The following is a 20,504-nucleotide window of genomic DNA, read 5'->3' on the forward strand; positions in this document are numbered from 1 at the left end:
TTATTCCCTTGTTTGCTCCCTTCATCCTGCTCACAACTCCACACGTAATCTTTTCGTGAAAGCTTCATACAGTGAATTCTTTCTCCTGTGGGGACCCTACGCTGACTGATGCAGTTCTGAATTTTATCAGAGCTTTAATAAAAGCTTTGACAGGAATGTAAATTAAGTTTAGACTAAGAAAATTAGAAACAGACAACAACAAAATCATAATTATGAGTTAACAGACATTTATACTTCCCTTAAATCTAAGGAGAAATCTTATTTGTATTTAAGAAGTGGACTTGTGGAGTCTTCTGGTAAAAGAGACAAACTAAATAGAGACATTATCCTCCCATTCTTTCCCAAGCCCTTCTGAAGTTAAAGTGTAGAAATTAAAAAGGAATAAATCCACGGAAGCCAATGAAATGGTAGAGAAAATCAACGTACAAGAAATCTTAACATATTTCTTTAAGATAGAAAGTGACCACATGTCTTGTGGGACTGTGGATGGAGCTGGAGGCCATTATCCTTAGCAAACTAATGCAGGAACAGAAAACCAAATACCACATGTTCTCACTTATAAGTGGGAGCTAAATGGTGAGAACTTATGAACACAAACAAGGAGACAACAGACACTGCGGTCTACTTGAGGGTGGAAGGTGGAAAGAGGGAGAGGAGCAGAAAAGATAACTATTGGGTACTGGGCTTAATACCTGTACCTGTAGTGAAATAATCTGTACCACAAAGCCCTGTGACATGAGTTTACCCATGTAACAAACCTTCACATTTACTCCCAAACCTAAAATAAAAGTTTAAAAAAGATTCTGTGATCTTAAAATTGTAAATAAATAGTTTAATAATAAATGGATTTATATGGACCAAAAAAAAAGAAAAAAAAGTAAGTGACCAGAAGTAGGCTAAGAAAACCACAACCCAGAATCAGGAGCTGTGTGTGGGCTCCAGTGGTGAAGTGAGCTCCTGTGCTCATCAAGGCCCAGAGCAGCTGTAAATTCAGGGCTGACTGACCCAATGAGAGATACTGGAAATGGGGATTCACTGAAGGTCGGTATACACAACAATCACTAGTTGACTCCTTTCCTGGTTCACAAATATAAAGTGCAGCCTGACATTTATTCACAAGCATAAACACACTAACAAGACAATAAAGCATGCTAAGGCTTCTAATGTGACAGCCACAGATTAAAATTCTCCTTATTTCTCTTTATTCTGGCAGTTGGAGATCCCGGGAGGTCTCACCAGTTTACTCTAAAATAATGCCTGTCAATCAACACACCCACCCTAAATGCACAGAACCCCGAGGCAGATTTGGTACTCAAGAAAGATACCTGTTGAAAAGTAGACCTACTTATATTTCCACAGAGGAAAATTATATCAAATTATATCAACTACCTTGTCCTTCTTAAACATGAATAGACAACCAGGTATATGAGGAAAATGATCATCATTAAAGAAAAATAAAGGTTAAAAAAACACATACACAGAAAAGGTAGCCCAGAAAAGAAACAAAACTAATTCAGGAAACAGAAGAAATGAGAATTTTTGGGGGGGGAAATAAACGTGGTGTTTTATTTTCTGGATTATAAAGTGAACAAATACTTAAATACTATTATTTCTTTACCCAGTGCTTTTTATTTCTAAGCACTTTTATTTTAAAAATGTGAATTATATAATTCCCCCTACACACATACACATACACCTATAAGCACATTAAATACTACTTTGCCATGACAGCTCAGTATACTTCACAATTCTTTTTTTTTTTTTTTTTTTTTTTTTTTTTTGAGTTGGAGGCTCGCCCTGTCGCCAGGCTGGAGTGCAGTGGCACGATCTTGGCTCACTGCAACCTTCGCCTCCCGGGTTCAAGCAATTCTCCTTCCTCAGCCTCCCAAGTAGCTGGGATTACAGGCATGTGCCACCACACCCAGCTAATTTTTGTATTATTAGTAGAGATGGGGTTTCATCATGTTGGCCAGGATGGTCTGGATCTCTTGACCTCGTGATCCGCCCACCTCGGCCTCCCAAAGTGCTGGGATTACAGGCATGAGCCACCGCGTCCAGCCTACTTCACAATTCTTAACGCTATTCTATGTGGAATACAAAATGCCTTTTTATCTGAATTAACATGCATTTAAAAATATTTAGTATATGTGAAAATAAAGGAATTATAAATCAGTAGGAAAGATGTTCAGGTAAAGGCATCATCAGTCAGCTCAGTAGATGTTGTCTACATTTATTTTCTACCTTTGTAAAACAAGAACCTGCTAACAGTCTTAGGTAAATGGTAAAGTAACATATTTTTGCCCTGATGCCATTGGTCACAATGCCATGAGATAGCTGCTGTGTGTTTAGTCTCAATTTCCTGTTTGCAAAGAAATGCATTAATTCAGTTTTCTACTCACTATATAATTCGGTTGTAGGGATATAGATATCTCATTTGAGTTCTCTGAGTTTTTTATCTTTATATCTAAAAATTTAATCTGAAAATAGTAAAAGCAGAAAACACTGATTTAAAACCTTAAAATGCTGCTGCTCAGTGCATGTAATAAAAGTTAATGTTTATAAACATTTCAATATTTTAAAGTATATTTCCTTAACTTCAAGAATCTTGACTTTGCTTGCTACAAGGCTTTTTTCCTCAAAGATTCCTTTTAGGCTTACTTTGGTGTTCAGGATCTCCAGTTATAAATGTAGAAGAGATGACTGTGCAAGATAAAATTAAAAAGCCAGACATACTTTCTATCAAGCTGTGTAAAGAGAAACATGAAGTACAAATGGATCACAGACCTGAGTCTGTTGTGTTGGTGAAAGGAATCAACATCTTTACATTGCTCAATTTTTTGATCAACTCTAAGAGTTTAGTTGCTACCTCAGGTCCACAGGCAGGACTTCCTCTGACCCTCTTATCCCCTGTTGCTCTCCGAGGTGCCATAATGCAAATGCTTAAGGCACAAAGTGTAAATGTGAAGACACAGCTCTTTCTGGATACAGAGACCAGTTTAGTTTGGAGATTACAGGTTCTATCATGCCTCATTCTCTGCATTCACTGACCATGCTGCTCAAATCTTCACAGAGCGGGTCTTTCTCTGCAGTACTGTATCCACACGAGCCAACTGCTGTATTTAACACCTGCCTGCCAATGGACAAAGTACTTGATACAGAGGTTGTTCATAAGGAGCTTACTAACTCTGGTTTGCACCCTAAGACTCTGGAGCAACTTAGAGAAATACCACTACTTGGGAAATCATCTTTATGGAATGTGGTGATGAGAATTTTTTAAAAACAAATTGCACATACTGATATAAATAAATGATTGGGGAGAAGAAACAAATCTATGCAGAATTGCAAACAGTTTAGTAGACACTGCAGTCTTAAAGAGGGGAGCGTAAATCACCATTCCTTAAGAGTAGGCTATGCATAGTGATTTCAGGGTGTGGGGAGTAACTTTACAGTGGAGGAGCCTGACAGATACTACCTCAGTCTGATGATCAAGGCCAACATCAGCAGTCATCAATCACGTTGTTAGTATGTACCTTTGGCAAGATATGGTGCAAAGGACATGTTACTTCTCTGGCCTTTCTCCCAAAAATCCATAAACCCAGTCTAATCATGAGGAAAACATCAGGCAGATTCCAGTAATGAAATATCCTACATAATACCTGACTAGTACTCATCAGAACTGTCAAGGTCATCAAAAGTAAGGAAAGTCTAAGAAGCTGTCACAGCCAAAAGAAGTCTAAGGAGACATAACTAAATAGAATATGATGACCTGGATAGAACACTGGAACAGAAAGAAGACATCAGGTAAAAATTAAGGAAATGTGAATAACGTATGGACTTTAATAATAATGTGTCAATATCAGTTTAATTTTAACAAGTGGACCATGTAGTAAGTGTAAGGTGTTAATAATTGAGGAATCTGGGCGCAGGGTATATGGGAACTCTCAGTGCTGTTTTCTTAATTTTTTTATAAACCTAAAACTATTCTTAAAAAAAAACCAGTTATTTTAAAAAGTACTATATTAAGGAAGGTTATATACAATAAGAACCGTAAAACAAAACCTTTATCTTACACCGTATATAAAAATCAACTGAAAATGGGTTAAAGACTTAAATGTAAGACCTGAAACTGTAAAGAAAACATAGGGGTAAGGCTGCGTGACACTCGTCTTGGCATTGATTTTTTTTTGGATATGAACCCAAAAGCACAAAGGAAAAAATAGACAAATGGAATTGCATCAAAGTAAAAAACTTCCGCACAGTCAAGGAAATAATCAACAGAGTGAAAAGAAAATCTACAGAATGGTAGAAAATATTTGCAAACCATATATCTGGCAAGGTGTTAATATCCAAAATTTGTAAGGAACTCAAAACAACTCAATAGCAAGAAAATAACCTTATTTAAAAATGGGCAAAGGCAACAGGTATATGAAAAAATACTCAGCATCACTAATCATCAAAGAAATGAAAATTAAAGCCATAAAGTGATATCATTTCACCTTCTCCCCAGTTAAAATGGCTTGTATTAAAAAGACAGGCAATAACATGCTGGTGAGGATGCAGAGAAAGAGGACCCCCCCCGCCCCACACCGTTGGTGGGAATGTAAATTAATACAGCTACTATGGAGAACAGCTGGAGGCATCATGCTACTCAAAAAAACTAAAAATAGAACTTCCATATGATCCGGAAATATCCAAAAGAAAGGAAATAAGTATATCTGAACTCTGTGTTTATTGCAACACTATTCACAATAGCCAGAATATGGAACCTCCCAAGTGCCAATCAATGGATGAAGAAAATACAGTGTATATATACACAATGGAATATTACTCAGTCATAAAAAAGAATGAAATCCTGTCATTTGCAGCAATATGGATAGAACTGGAGGCCATTATGTTAAATGAGCAAAGCACAGAAAGATAAATATCAAATGTTCTCATTCATATGCAGGAGTTTAAAAAATGGATCTTGTGAAGATAGAAAGTAGATTGGTGGTTAACAGAGACCAGGAAGGGGGAAAGGGGAGGGAGAAGATGAAGGGAAAAAGAGAATATAAATGTATTTATTACCACTGAACTGTACACTTAAAATGGTAAATGTGGTAAATTTTATATTTATATTTTACCTCAATACATTTTTAAATGGTGAAGAATCTGAATAGACATTGCATAAAAGGAGACAAACAATGGCCAACAAGTATATGAAAAATGCTCAAAATCACTATCAGAGAAAAGCAAATTAAAACCACAATGAAAGATCATGTCACACCTGTTAGAATGGTTATTATCAAAAAGACGAAAGATAACAAGTGTTGGAGAGGATGTAGAGAAAAGGGAATCCTTGCACACTGATGGTGAGAATGTAAATTAGTATAGCCATTATGAAGAACAGTTTGGAGTTTCCTCAAAAAATTAAAAAGAGAACTACCATATGATCCTACAGTCCTACTACTGGGTGTATATCCAAAGGAAATGAAATCAGTATGTTGAAGAAATATCTACACTGCCAGGTTCATTGCAGCATTATACACAATAGCCAAAATACAGAATCAACCTAAGTATCAGTGAATGGAGGCATAACAAAAATGTGAACTAGGTATTGAAGGAACATACCTCGAAATCATAAGAGCCATATATGACAAGCATCATACTGAATGAGCAACTACAATGGTATTGGAAGTTCTAGTCAGGGCAGTCAGGCAAGAGAAATAAATAAAGGGCATCAGGAAGTCAAACTATCCCTGTTGGGAGACGACATGATCCTATATTTCAAAAACCCCCCAGTCTCAGCCCAAAAGCTTCTTAAGCTGATAAACAACTTCAGCAAAGTCTCAGGATACAAAATCAGTGTGTAGAAATCACTAGCATTCTTGTATGCCAAAAACAAGCCGAGAGCCAAATCAGGAATGAACTCCCATTCACAATTGCCACAAAAAGAATAAAATATCTAGGAATAGCTAACTAGGGAGGTGAAAGATCTCTACAAGGAGAACTACAAACCACTGCTCAAATAAATCAGAGATGACACAGACAAATGGAAAAACATTCCATGCTCATGGGTAGCAAGAATTAATATCACTAAAATGGCCATATTGTCCAAAGCAATTTATAGATTCAGTGTTAAACTACCATTGACATTCTTTACAGAAATAGGAAATAGACTACTTTAAAATTAATATGGAACGAAAAAAGAGCCATAATAGCCAAGGCAATCCTAAGCAAAAAGAACAAAGCTGGAGGCATCATGCTACCCATCTTCGAACAATGCTACAAGGCTACACAGTGTGGTACCAGTACAAAAACAGATACATAGACCAATGGAACAGAATAGAGAACCCAGAAATAAGACTGCACAGCTACAACTGTCTGATCTTTGACAAACCTGACAAAAGCAATTGGGAAAGGATTCCCTATTCAATAAATGGTGCTGGGATAACTGGCTAGCCACATGCAGATTAAAACTAGATGCCTTTCTTATACCATATACAAAAATTAACTCAAGATGGATTAAAACGTAAATGTAAAACGCAAAACTATAAAATCCCTGGAAGACAACCTAGGCAATACCATTCAGGACGTAGGCACAGGCAAAGCTTTCATGACAAAGACACCAAGAGCAATTGTAACGGGCAAAAATTGACAAATGGGATCTAATTAAACTAAAGAGCTTCTGCACAGCAAAAGAAACTATCAACAGACTAAACAGACAGCCTACAGAATGGGAGAAAATTTTTACAAACTATGCATGCAACAAAGGTCTAATATCCAGCATCTATAAGGAACTTAAATACATTTACAAGAAAAAAAAACATTAAAAAGTGAGCAAAATACATGAACAAATATTTTTCAAAAGAAGACATGCATGTGGCCAACGATCATATGAAAAAAAAACTCGACATCACTGATGATTAGAGAAATGCAAGTCAAAATCACAATGAGATACCATCTCACACCAGTCAGAATGTCTGTTGGTAAAAAGTCAAAAGATAAGATACCAGCAAGGTTGTGAACAAAAGGGAATGCTTATACATTGTTGGTGGGAGTGTAAATTAGTTCAATCATTATGGAAGACAGTGTGGCAATTCCTCAAAGACCTAAAGATAGAAATACCATTTGACCCAGCAGTCCCATTACTGGGTATGTATACAAACGAATATAAATCATTCTCTTATGAAGAGACATGCCATGTATGTTCATTGCAGCACTGTTCACAATAGCAAAGACATGGTGGAATCAACCTAAATGCCCATCAATGATAGACCAGATAAAGAAAATGTGATATATATACCCTATGGAATACTATGCAGCCATAAAAAAGAAAGAGATCATGCCTTTGCAGATACATGGATGGAGCTGGAGGCTGTTACCCTTAGCAAAACTAACACAAAAACAGAAAACCAAATACCACATGTTCTCACTTATAAGTGGGAGCTAAATGATGAGAACACATGGACACATAGAGGGAAACAACAGACACTGGGTCCTGTTGAAGGTTGGAGGGGGTAGGAGGAAGGAGAGGATCAGGAAAAATAACTAATAGTTAATGGGCCTAATACCTGGGTGATGAAATAATCTGTACAACCAAACCCTCTTGACGTAAGTTTACCTATGTAACAAGTCAGCACATGAGCACCCAAACTTAAAACTTAAAAAGATAATATGGTATATATACACAATGAAATACCAGTCAGCTTTAAACAAAGAAGGAAACTCTGTTATTTGCAGCAACATGGATGAATTTGGATGACATTATGTTAAGTGAAGGAAGCCAGGCACAGAAAGACAAATACTACGTGATCTCACTTATATGTAAATCTAAAAATGGTAGACTCATAGAAGTAAAGAATAGAATGGTAATTACCAAATAATATGATTTAGTTCTGTGTCCCCACCCAAATCTCATGTTGAATTGTAATTCCCAGTGTTGAAGGTGGGGCCTGGTGGGAGGTGATTGGATTACGGGGATGGTTTCTAACGGTTTAGCACCATCCTCCTAGTGCTGTCTCATACAGTTCTCATGAGATCTGATTGTTTGAAAGTGTGTAGCACCTCCCCCTTGTTCTCTGTCTCTCCCCTGCTTGCTATGTGAAGATACGCTTGCTTCCCCTTCGCCTTTCGCCATGATTGTAAGTTTCCTGAGGGCTCCCCAGGCATGCCTCCTGTACAGTCTGCAGAACTGTGGGTCAATTAAACCTGTTTTCTTCATAAATTACCCAGTCTCAGGTAGTTCTTTAGAGCAATGTGAGACTGGACTAATAACCAAAGCTGGGAGGATGTCAATCAAAGGATACAAAATTTCAGCTAAATAGGAATAATTTCAAGAGATCTATTATACAACATGGTTACTACTGTTAATAACAATGTATCCTATTCTTGAAAATTGCTAAGACAGTAGATTTTGTGTTTTCACTACAAAATAATGAGGTAATACATATGTTAATAACTCAGTTTAGCCATTCCACAATAAATACATATTTTGAAACAACACACTATAAATGATAAATATGTACAATTTTATTTGTCAATTTAAATAAATGTAAAAAAGAATAAAAAAACAAGAATAAACTGTATGAAAACAGAATGCTGATACAAGAAAAAGCTGTTAGAATTTTAAAATGTAGGTACCAAAAGCTCAGCATAAGACCTGGAAACTAAAGTTGAGGATATCTTTCAGAGAGAAAGAGAGAGAGAAAAAGAAGAGGGTTATAGAGGACCACTTCAGGAATTTTAATATCTAACTAATTGGAGAGTGGGGAAGAAAGAAGGGGAAAAGTGGAGAGAAAAAAATCATCAAATAAAATAATACAGAATCATTTTGCAGAGCTAAAATATATAAGTCTTTGGTTAAAAAGAGCCACTGAGGCCAGGCACAGTGGCTCACACCTGTAATCCCAACACTTTGGGAAGCCAAGGCGGGCGGATCACTTGAGGTCAGGAGTTTGAGACCAGCCTGGCCAACATGGTGAAACCACATCTCTACTAACAGTACAAAAATTAGCCGGGCGTGGTGGCACGTACCTACAGTCCCAGCTAATCGGGAGGCTGAGGCAGAAGAATTGCTTGAACTTGGGAGGCAGAGGTTGCCGTGAGCTGAGATTGCGCCAGTGCACTCCACCCTGGGTGACAGAGCAAGACTTTCTCAAAAAACAAGCGAGGCCGGGCACAGTGGCTCACGCCTGTAATCCCAGTGCTTTGGGAGGCTGAGGCAGGTGGCTCACGAGGTCAGGAGATCGAGACCATCCTGGCTAACACAGTGAAACCCTGTCTCTACTAAAAATACAAAAACATTGCCAGGCGTGGTGGCGGGTGCCTATAGTCCCAGCTACTCGGGAAGCTGAGGCAGGAGAATGGCATGAACCCGGGACCTGGGAGGTGGAGCTTGCAGTGAGCCGAGATCACGCCACTGCACTCCAGCCTGGGCGACAGAGCAAGACTCCATCTCAAAAAAAAAAAAACACTGAGTCCTGACAATTATGAATTTCTTTAAGACACATGCATAAACATGTCCTTGAAGTTTTGGAAAAATGTAGATAAAGAGACTAGGATGGTATTAGATTCTCATTGGCATCCCTCAGGAAATGGATTTGAACTTAGATTTCTGTATCTTGCTAACCTAGTAATTAGGAATGAGGTTCACATAAACCTGATTCCTGGACATTCATGGACTCAGAAAGTTTATCTCCTTTATAAGTTACCTCTTTGCTTCTTAAACAGTTACTTGCATATATACTGCAGCAAAGTAAGTAAACCAAGAAAGAGGAATGCATGAGATCTAAGACACAGTGGATTCAATCCAGAGAAGTAATGAAGGGCAGCATCAGGATAACTGAAGAGCAGCCAGTTCAGAAGAGAGAAGGTGGTAAAATTCCTCCAAGCAGGTCTTCTCCATGAATGGGGGAGAGGGAGGCAAGGAGCAACTCCATGCAATACAGTTACATTTGAGAATAAGGGGGCTGGGCACAGTGGCTAACGCCTGTAATCCTAGCACTTTGGGAGGCCAAGGTGTGCAGATCATGAGGAGATCGAGACCATCCTGGCTAACACGGTGAAACCCCGTCTCCACTAAAAATACAAAAAATTAGCCAGGCGTGGTGGTGGGCGCCTATAGTCCCAGCTACTCAGGAGGCTAGGGTAGGAGAATGGCGTGAACCTGGGAGGCAGAGCTTGCAGTGAGCCACGATCATGCCACTGCACTCCAGCCTGGGTGACAGAGTGAGACTCCATCTCAAAAAAAAAAAAAGAATAAGGAAACAAGGCTATGATGAAGCCTGTGTCAATAAGTTAAACAAATGGAAGAACATTCCATGCTCATGGGTAGGGAGAATCAATATCATGAAAACGGCCATATTGCCAATGGTAATTTATAGATTCAGTGACATCCCCATCAAGTTGCCAATGACTTTCTTCACAGAACTGGAAACAACTACTTTAAAGTTCGTATGGAACCAAAAAAGAGCTAGCATTGCCAAGTCAATCCTAAGCCAAAAGAACAAAGCTGGAGGCATCACGCTACCTGACTTCAATCTATACTACAAGGCTACAGTAACCAAAACAGCATGGTACTGGTACCAAAACAGAGATATAGACCAATGGAATAGAACAGAACCCTCAGAAATAATGCCGCATATCTACAACCATCTGATCTTTGACAAACTTGACAAAAACAAGAAATGGGGAAAGGATTCCCTATTTAATAAATGGTGCTGGGAAAACTGGCTAGCCATATGTAGAAAGCTGAAACTGGATCCCTTCCTTACACCTTATACAAAAATTAATTCAAGATGGATTAAAGACTTCAATGTTAGACCTAAAACCATAAAAACCTTAGAAGAAAACCTAGGCAATACCATTCAGGACATAGGCATGGGCAAGGACTTCATGATTAAAACACCAAAAGCAATGGCAACAAAAGCCAAAATTGACAAATGGGATCTTCCATCAGAGTGAACAGGCAACCTATAGAATGGGAGAAAATTTTTGCAACCTACTCATCTGACAAAGGGCTAATATCTAGAATCTACAATGAACTCCAACAAATTTACAAGAAAAAAACAACCCCATCAAAAAATGGGTGAAGGATATGAACAGACACTTCTCGAAAGAAGACATTTATGCAGCCAAAAGACACATGAAAAAATGCTCATCATCACTGGCCATCAGAGAAATGCAAATCAAAACCACAATGAGATACCATCTCACACCAGTTAGAATGGCAATCATTAAAAAGTCAGGAAACAACAGGTGCTGGAGAGGATGTGGAGAAATAGGAACACTTTTACACTGTTGGTGGGACTGTAAACTAGTTCAACCATTGTGGAAGTCAGTGTGGCGATTCCTCAGGGATCTAGAACTAGAAATACCATTTGACCCAGCCATCCCATTACTGGGTATATACCCAAAGGATTATAAATCATGCTGCTATAAAGACACATGCACATGTATGTTTATTGCAGCACTATTCACAATAGCAAAGACTTGGAACCAACCCAAATGTCCAACAACGATAGACTGGATTAAGAAAATGTGGCACATATACACCATGGAATACTATGCAGCCATAAAAAATGATGAGTTCATGTCCTTTGTAGGGACATGGATGAAGCTGGAAACCATCATTCTGAGCAAACTATCGCAAGGACAAAAAACCAAACACCACATGTTCTCACTCATAGGTGGGAATTGAACAATGAGAACACATGGACACAGGAAGGGGAACATCACACTCTGGGGACTGTTGTGGGGTGGGGGGACGGGGGAGGGATAGCATTTGGAGATACACCTAATGCTAAATGACGAGTTACTGGGTGCAGCACACCAACATGGCACATGTATACATATGTAACTAACCTGCACGTTGCGCACATGTACCCTAAAACTTAAAGTATAAAAAAAAAAATAAGACTCTGGAGGGGTGCATGGGTTCTATACTAATGTGTTTTTCAAATGTGTTTCAGGGTGTTTCTCTTCTTGTGGATATGTCAGGAAATGGTTGTGTTCAGCTTTCCAGCTTAAGGAAACTCGTCAAACCTAATGAAAATTGTTTCCATAATTTTTGTGTAAATAAAAATGATTTCTAATTTCATGAAAAAAAGTAAATTAAAAACAATTAGAAATGCCAGGAAGAATGAAAAAACTATATAAGACAGCCACGATCTAAACAAGAAGCAGAATAAAATATGGTATGATTATGAACAGCTGATGCAGTTAGAAAAGACAGTTTAACCTCAATGTCAGAAACAATCTCCTTTGAACATTCCAAGACCCTGATGCTGGACCTACACAAAATGAAATACGTTCCTCATAGATTGCCTGACCTGACATTCAACCATATTTATATAATCAAAATATCACAAGAACATTTTAGTTTATAGCATCTAAAATCACTGTGTGGATAATCTATAGAAAATTTTATTGTGGTTGTAGAACAGTATGAAAAAAACCTGCACAACATAAAAGTCAAAATATTGCCAATAAAATGTGAAGGTAAAAGGGAGAAGAGAGAATAAGGATGGGTTGATATTATCCTATGTAAAAGGAAAGTAAGGAACTATGATGAATGAAAATTAGATGGATAAATACAAGTTTTGCAGCTTACAAAGATAATCAAAGAACTGAACATCATAACCTCAAATATTGGGATAGGGGAGTAAAGTAGGACAGTATAAATGAGCTAAATCCACATGTTTCCTAGCAAAGAATCAATATTTTCTAAAGTTGATAAAGTAATAATTATAATGTAGTTTTTAATTACATTTTAATTAAATATATGTTTAGTTATAGAGATAACCAGCAAAAGACCTAAAAGTGTAAATGATTGGAAAGAAGTGGGGCTAAAGATGGAAGGGTGGGGTAGGTTAGTAGAATGTTTGTTTATATAAATGCTTGTATATGCTTTTGCTTTTATACTGTGTGTGTATATATAAATTTTTTAAGTTTTTATTATGGAGAATTTTGAAATGCATACATACTGGTATAGCAAAGCCTTATGTACCCCTCACCTAGTCCCAGTAATGATCAGAAATTAAGAAGGCAGAGAATAAAAAACCAATAGCACTTTTAATAAATTGAAATTTTGGTTATGGGAAAATATTAACAAAAACCAACAACTGACTAATTTGATTAAGAAAAAAGGGAGAATACACTAATATGCAAAATAAGAAATAACAAGGAGGATCTCGCTCTGTTGCCCAGCTGGAATGCGGTGGCACCATCACAGCTCATTGCAGCCTCAACTATGTGGGCTCAAGCAATTCTCCCACCTTAGCCTCCCAAGTAGTTGGGACAACAGATGTGCACCACCACACCCAGCTAATTTTTACATTTTTTATAGAGACAAGGTCTTGCTATGTTGCCTAGGCTGGTCTTGAACTCCTGGGCTCAAGTGACCCTCCCGCCTTGGCCTTGTAAGTGCTGGAATTGCAGGTGAATCACTGCACCTAGCCAGAAGAAACTTTTAAAATCAGAAAAGGCTACTTTGCAGACATCTAGGAAAATAAATTTGAAAACCTAGATGAAATGGACAGTTTCCTAGGAAAATACATAGGACCCAAATTGACTCCATTTGATTTAGAAAGGTAAACAGACTAGCTTTTATAGAATAAATACAGATATTTATTACAAAACTGCACAAAAAAGCACAAAGCCCAGGTAGTTTTACAGGGGAATTCTGCCAAACCTTCAACAACCAGGTAGTTCAAATGCTCCATAAATTATTTCAGAGTATTGAAAAGGAAGGAAAATTTCAAACTCCTTTTATGAAGCAAGTATAACACTGATACCTAAATCAGGAAAAGACCATCCAGAGAATAAAACTGCAAACAAATATAGCTTCAAGATGAATGATAAAAGGTAATAAAACATTACCAAACAATATACCATGACCAAGTGGGATTTATTCCAGGAAGGCAAGATTGTTTTAATATTAGGATATTTATTGTGTTAAGCTGTTCTTGCATTGCTGTAAAGAAATAACAGATACTAGGTAATTTATAAAGAGAAGAGGTTTAAGTGGCTTACAGTTCTGCAGGCTTTACAGGAAGTACGGTGCTGGCATCTGCTCGGCCTACGGTGAAGCCTCAGGGAGTTTTCAATCATGGCAGAAGGACAAGGGGGAAGCCAGCATCTCACTTGGCGAGAGCAGGAGCAAGGTGTGGGGGAGTTGCTGCACACTTTTAAACAACCAGATCTCATGAGAACTCACTATCTCAAGGACCGCACCAAGAGGACAATGCTAGGTCATTCAAGAGAAATCCACCCTATGATCCAGTCACCTTCCACCAGGCCCCCATTTGCAACACTGAGGATTACAATTCAACGTAAGATTTGCCAGGGAAATAGATCCAAACCATATCATTTATTAATGTCATATGTTATATCTAAGGAAAAAAAATTTCTCTGTATTTTAGATACTTTCTTAACATGATGAAATACATATACCTTAGTGTTAAAGCCAATATCTTATTTAATGGGAAAACACTAGAGGCACTTCAACAAAGATCAGGAACAAGGCAAGGATGCCCACTATCTCCACTACTATTCAGCATTTTACTGTAGTAATTGTATAAGAGAAAACAATTAGAAGCATAAGATTGGTTAAAGAAGTAAAAGTATCTTGTTGCAGGTGACAGTAAAGTTTGAAAATTCAGAAAAATTAGTAATAAAACTAACTCAATAAAATATTAAAGTAGGAGGAAATAAAATTAACAGAAAAATCAATAGATTTGCCACTTCTGACCAAGAAGGACTAACAGGGACTGGATTTACCTTCCCACTTGCAACAAATGGAAAGTAACAGACAGGAAATATAAAACAATGGGTTTTCAAGACGGTGCACATCAGGCAACAAACGAGTGATTCATTCCTGAGAGACAGAAACAAAGTGAGTCTTAGGATTGAGAGAGCGTACCACCTTGAGAAAGTTTTCTAGTCATAGTGCAAGAATGGGAAACCCAGGCTGAGTTAAGTGGACTCCTTGAGTTTAGGAGACAGAGCCTAAGGGTCTAAGAGAACCAGGGTGACTAGAATTCTCTGGACAGAGTACCAAAGAGGAGAGAACTGCATGGAGAACAATCCTCAGAGATCTTCAGAAGTTCCTCCATGAGTATTCAGCAGAGTACTGATCAGCAAATAGATGAGGAAACTAACCAAAGCTGAACAATATATGGAATCAACCTAAGTATTAGTGAATGAAGGCATAAAGAAAATGTAGTGATGTACACAATGAAATACTATTCTAGTAGTAATGGGCACCTTTCACACCCAGATTTGGTTTCAAATACCATTTTCCAATGAAAGGAGCCAGGGCTTCTTAGACAAAAGGTTCATATACCAGGGCTGGGGCAAGGAAAATACAAGATAAACATGGGTCATCTTATGCCAGAAAATATGAAAGTCCCCATAAAAACACAGGGGCATATCAAGAGAACACAGGTGGCCAGACTCATGCCTGTGATCCCAACATTTTGGGAGGCGAAGGCAGGCAGATCGCCTGAGCCCAGGAGTTGGAGACCAGCCAGGGCAACATGGTGAAACCCCATCTCTACTAAAAAACAAAAACGGCATGGTGGCACACACCTGTAGTTCCAGCTACTCAGGGGGCTGAGGAAGGAGGATCACTTGAACCTGGAAGGTAGAGGTTGCAGTGAGCCAAGATGGAGTCACTACACTCCATTCTGGGTGACAGAGTAAGACCCTGTCTCATTTATAAAAATAAAAAGAGAACACAGGAGCCAACCTGAAGGAGCTCCTAATGGCCAAAGCTACATCAATTTGAGCAACAAAATGATGATAGTATAGGATTGTAACCCATAGAATGAAATAAATACCCATGAGTCTGCGCTGTTAAAAAAAAAAAAAAAGTAAATAGGCCGGGCATGGTGGCACACGCCTGTAATCCCAGCTACTCGGAAGGCTGAGGCAGGAGAACTGCATGAACCCAGGAGGTGGAGGTTGTAGTGAGCTGAGATCGCACCACTGCTGCCCTCCAGCCTGGATGACAGAGCAAGACTCTGTCTCAAAAAAATAAAAGAAATAAATAGGAGAGAAGAGACAGCTCTTCCTTATAGAAGATTTCCAGTTAAGAAATGTAGACAGAATAGAAACAAAATCACTATTAAGTAAACACTACAGTGTAAATGTTGCAGGCATAATCTAACAATAGATGCTAAAATGAATGAGAGAAATTTTGAGGAGAAATAGGATATTGACACTCTCAAAAGCGTCTGCCTCCATGATATTTATCTATTATTAAGAGAAAATAGCAACTTTACAGTGGAGAACGCAGCAGACACCACTTGAACTAAGTGTGATTAAAGTTAACATCACCAAATGAAGACATACCAACATCACATACCCTCTGTATTACGTATGCCTAGTGATGCACTGAAAAGGACTCATCACTTCTGTGGTTCTCCTGCCAAAAATGTGTAACCTTAATCATGACCAGACATCAAACAAAACCAAATGGAGAGACAGTCTACAGAATAACTGACCAAAACTCATTAAAAGCATCAAAATCATAAGGAAAGACTAACGAACTTTCACAGATTGGAAGAGACCAGTGAGACACAAAAGCTAAATGCAGTGTAAGATCCTGGAACAGAAAAAGACATTAGTGGAAAAACTAGTGAGATTTGAGTAGTTTCATATCTTATCCATGTTCATTTTCTGGTTTTTATCACTATACTATTGTTTGTGACTTGTTACCATTAAGGGAAGCTGGGAGAGGAGCATAGGAAATTTTTCTATAATAATTTTTGTAAGTATAAGATTATTTCCAAATAAAAAGTTAGCCAGGCATGGTGGCTCATGCCTGTAATCCCAGCACTTTGGGAGGCCTAGGGGAGTGGATCACTTGACACCAGTAGTTCAAGACCAGCCTGGCCAGCATGGTGAAACCTTGTCTCTACTAAAAATACAAAAATTAACCTGGTGTGGTGCGACATACCTGTAGTCCCAGCTACTCAAGAGGCTGAGGCATGAGAATCCCTTGAACTTGGAGAGGCAGAGGTTGTCATAAGCTGAGATCGTAGCACTGTACTCCAGCCTGGGAGGCGGAGCGAGACTCTGTCTCAAAAAATAAAAATTATGTAATATGTATAATAATAAGCCTAAAAAAAGTTAAAGAAATAAGTCCATTGGTTTGAGACTATGTATTGGTATTATAGCTAACTGCTCTGAAGAAACAGAAGAGATATACTTGATGTCTGTCTGTTGATGACAAGCCAGTTAATAGACTATATCTGTAATGGCATAGCTATTTCCTCTGGTTAATTAATATTGTGATTATCTCTATTAGATCCTCTGGGCTCATTCAGAATGCTTTAAAAATCTAATTAGAAAATAAAAACAGTATTTTCAGGTTTTAATATTCCAATAGTCTTCAATGAGAACAAGATTAAAGATTTAAAAATAAATAAAATTCTAATGTGAGAAATGATTTATCCACACAATTATGATAAAATCTGATGGGCATTAACTGGCTTGCACAGCTTAACAAAGATTCAAACTACTTGACTACATGGCTGCTTTTTTTTTCCAAAAAGAATTTTCCATGTTTTTAGATTATGAAAGAGGATCATTTTCATTGGCTTGCATCTACTGTCCACGACATCCTTTCTGTGTAAATACACTTTACATAATACCTCGACAATAATCTGTGGGATGAATTGCCTTGATGTGCTGTTGATGTGTTAGAATTACAGTACATACCTCGGAGACATTTGATTCACAAATTACCTAACGTAGCTAAAATCAAACTTCAACTTTTTTTGAAGTATGCTGTGTATACAGAAAAGCACACATAAGTATGCTTATAATGAAACGAATTTAGTAAAGAATTAAATTTTAAGTGCATTATTCATTACTGTAAAATAGCAAGTTTGCTCAACTGGCAACATACAGGAAGGAAAAACTTCCATAGGCATAATTTTTGTATGTTTGTTAATTTAGTTTTGGTTTTGATCTTTTTCAGGATGTGGTGGATACCCACCCTGGTCTCACGTTCCTGAAAGATGCTCCAGAATTCCACTCCCGCTACATCACCACGGTAGGCTGAGTCATCTTTTTTCTTAATATAACTCCATAAGTCACCTTTTTATTACCATCTGCTATCCAGAATTTCAAGTATCTATGCAAAAGGTAACATCGGTTATAATGATTATTTCAAGTGGAAGGAAGCTAAAATAAAATTGAATTCATAATTTCTTCATTTTTATCTATTTTCCTTCTTGTTTGTGCCCAATACTTACAAAATTAAAGTAATATATTCCTTCTGTCTGGTCTTATGAGGCATATCTTTTTCTGTGTTATGAATATTGATATCCAGTTGATCTTTAGCATTTCCAAATAAGACTGAAAAGAATTTTCAACAGTCTGTCCCTGTCCCAGAAAAAAAGATTGGTCTCTAGTACCTCAAAGTTAGAACTGGACATGATAATGAGAAAATAGCTTGTGTGTAATCAGAAAACGATGTAAGAATTTAAAACAACATGATCACAATCTCATTTTGTGAGGAGCTCGCACTCCCTGTTTCTCAGGCACAGCCTCATTTGGTCAGTCCTAGTTAGGTCAGGAATTATAAGTGAGCACACACAGGCCCACAGGGCACGGAGTAGCCATTTCATGCACTCTGCTCTAGCTCCCACATTATCTTTGGAGACATTCCACCGACCAGCCCCAGGGCCATTCACCAGACACATTCTCAAGTGAGATGGCCCTGGCATGTAGCTCAGATTCCTCAGCTAAACAGGGCAGTCTCCTCTGAGGACCACCCTCCTATACTTAGGGTACAGTTGGTTAGCCAAAGATATGTTAGGTCCTGCCGAGTTACAAAATACTACTGTTTTCTTTTTCTCCTGTAGGAACTTTATTTTTCATTCAGTGCTTTTGCATTGGCTCTCTTATGTCAGTATAAAACTTTGTAAGATTTTATTTGAGCCAGAAGGTGTCACTGTTATCTAAGACAATCTCAGAAGTTATTTTTTCCTGTTAACCGTGACACTCTACTAAATTACCTCTACCACAATCAACCTGGCCTGTCGCCCTCATATCAAACTTGGTTTATTTTTAATTGGTCTCCCTGTTACCACTCTAATTGCCCCATAGTCTAGCCTCCACAGAGCAAACAATTGTCCTTTTAAAAAATCAGCCAGATCATGTCACTCCTCTGCTCAAACCCTGCAGTAGTTTCCCAGCTCACGTAGAATAAAAGCCAAGTCCTTGCCAAGATTCTCCATAATCCTCCCATACCCTGGCAACCCCTATTCTCTCATCTTATCTCCTACCTCCCACTCGTTTTCTTACTCTGCTTCAGCCACCATGAGCAAACCAAACCCACTTCTGCCTCACATGCTTTGTTCTTCCTCTTTCCTTTGCTTGGAATGTTCTTCCTACAGATTTCCACATTGTCACTCCCTCACTTCATCCAGATATCTGCTCGGTTCCCTTATTTAGTGAGGCCCTCCCTGATCACTCTCTGTTTTTGTAACCCTTCTTCCTCTGCCCCCTCCCCCTACACTCTATTCCTTTGTCCTGCTTTATTTTTCTTCTTAGCTCCTATCATCTGATATTTAATTTTTTGTTTGTCCATCTCCTATCATCTGATATTTAATTTTTTGTTTGTCCATCTCCTATCATCTGATATTTAATTTTTTGTTTGTCCATCTCTGTCTCTATAATATAAGCTCCATACAAGCAGGAACTTTGTCTATGTCCTCAGTACCTAGAATATTCCCTGGCATATAATAGACAGTCAATATGTACTGAGTGAATACATGAAATTATCCATGTTTAAGAATTCTAGGCCGGGCACAGTGACTCATACCTGTAATCCCAGCACTTTGGGAGCCCGAGGCAGACAGATTACTTGAGGCGAGACATTCAAGACCAGCTTGGCCAACATGGTGAAACCCCATCTCTACTAAAAATATAAAAATTAGCCAGGTGTGGTGGTGCACACCTGTAGTGCCAGCTACTCAGGAGGCTGAGGCACGGGAATCACTTGAACCCAGGAGGTGGAGGTTGCAGTGAGCCGAGATTCTCGCCCCTGCACTCCAGCCTGGGAGGCAGAGCAAGGATCTGTCTCAAAAGAAAAGAATTCTACGCTAGCTCTGGCTGCAGTCCCAAAGAGAATTATTGGGTTCTGAATATTGACTATTCTGAAAACTTAGGGCATATTAACAGCATAATTTAGATTCTTAAGAGTTAGAAAAGATCTTAGAAATAAACTAGTCCAAACTGTTGGAATTAAACTAGTCCAAACTGTTGGCATGTATTCTTAGAGATATTAAAGAACAAAAGAGTAAAATGGAAATAAGTTTTCTTTATGGTTCTAGTTTGATATTTCTTTTTTTTCTTTCATGATCTTAATGAACACATAGTTTGATATTTTTTGAAGTACTTGGACATTCGATGGTATTTGGTCACCTAGCAAGTAGTCCCCAGGAAGTTTTTTGGTTTTTGTTTGTTTGTTTGGGTTTTTTTTGAGACGGAGTCTCACTCTGTCACTC

The 20,504-nt window shown here is 38.2% G+C and overlaps 1 protein-coding gene across 6 annotated transcripts in view; it reads left to right on the forward strand.

Annotated features, from left to right (window-relative positions):
- Nucleotides 1-20,504, forward strand: part of PPP2R3A (protein phosphatase 2 regulatory subunit B''alpha) — a 182,182-nt gene that overhangs the window by 86,723 nt on the left and 74,955 nt on the right. For all 6 annotated transcript variants that reach the window (XM_034957441.3, XM_063602939.1, XM_034957444.3 and 3 more), the window contains one exon: nt 17,969-18,043. In XM_034957441.3, coding sequence (XP_034813332.2) covers nt 17,969-18,043 — 75 coding nt within the window. The remainder of the gene's footprint in view (nt 1-17,968; nt 18,044-20,504) is intronic.

Source organism: Pan paniscus, chromosome 2, assembly GCF_029289425.2.
Source record: "Pan paniscus chromosome 2, NHGRI_mPanPan1-v2.0_pri, whole genome shotgun sequence".
Taxonomy (NCBI): Eukaryota; Metazoa; Chordata; class Mammalia; order Primates; family Hominidae; genus Pan; species Pan paniscus.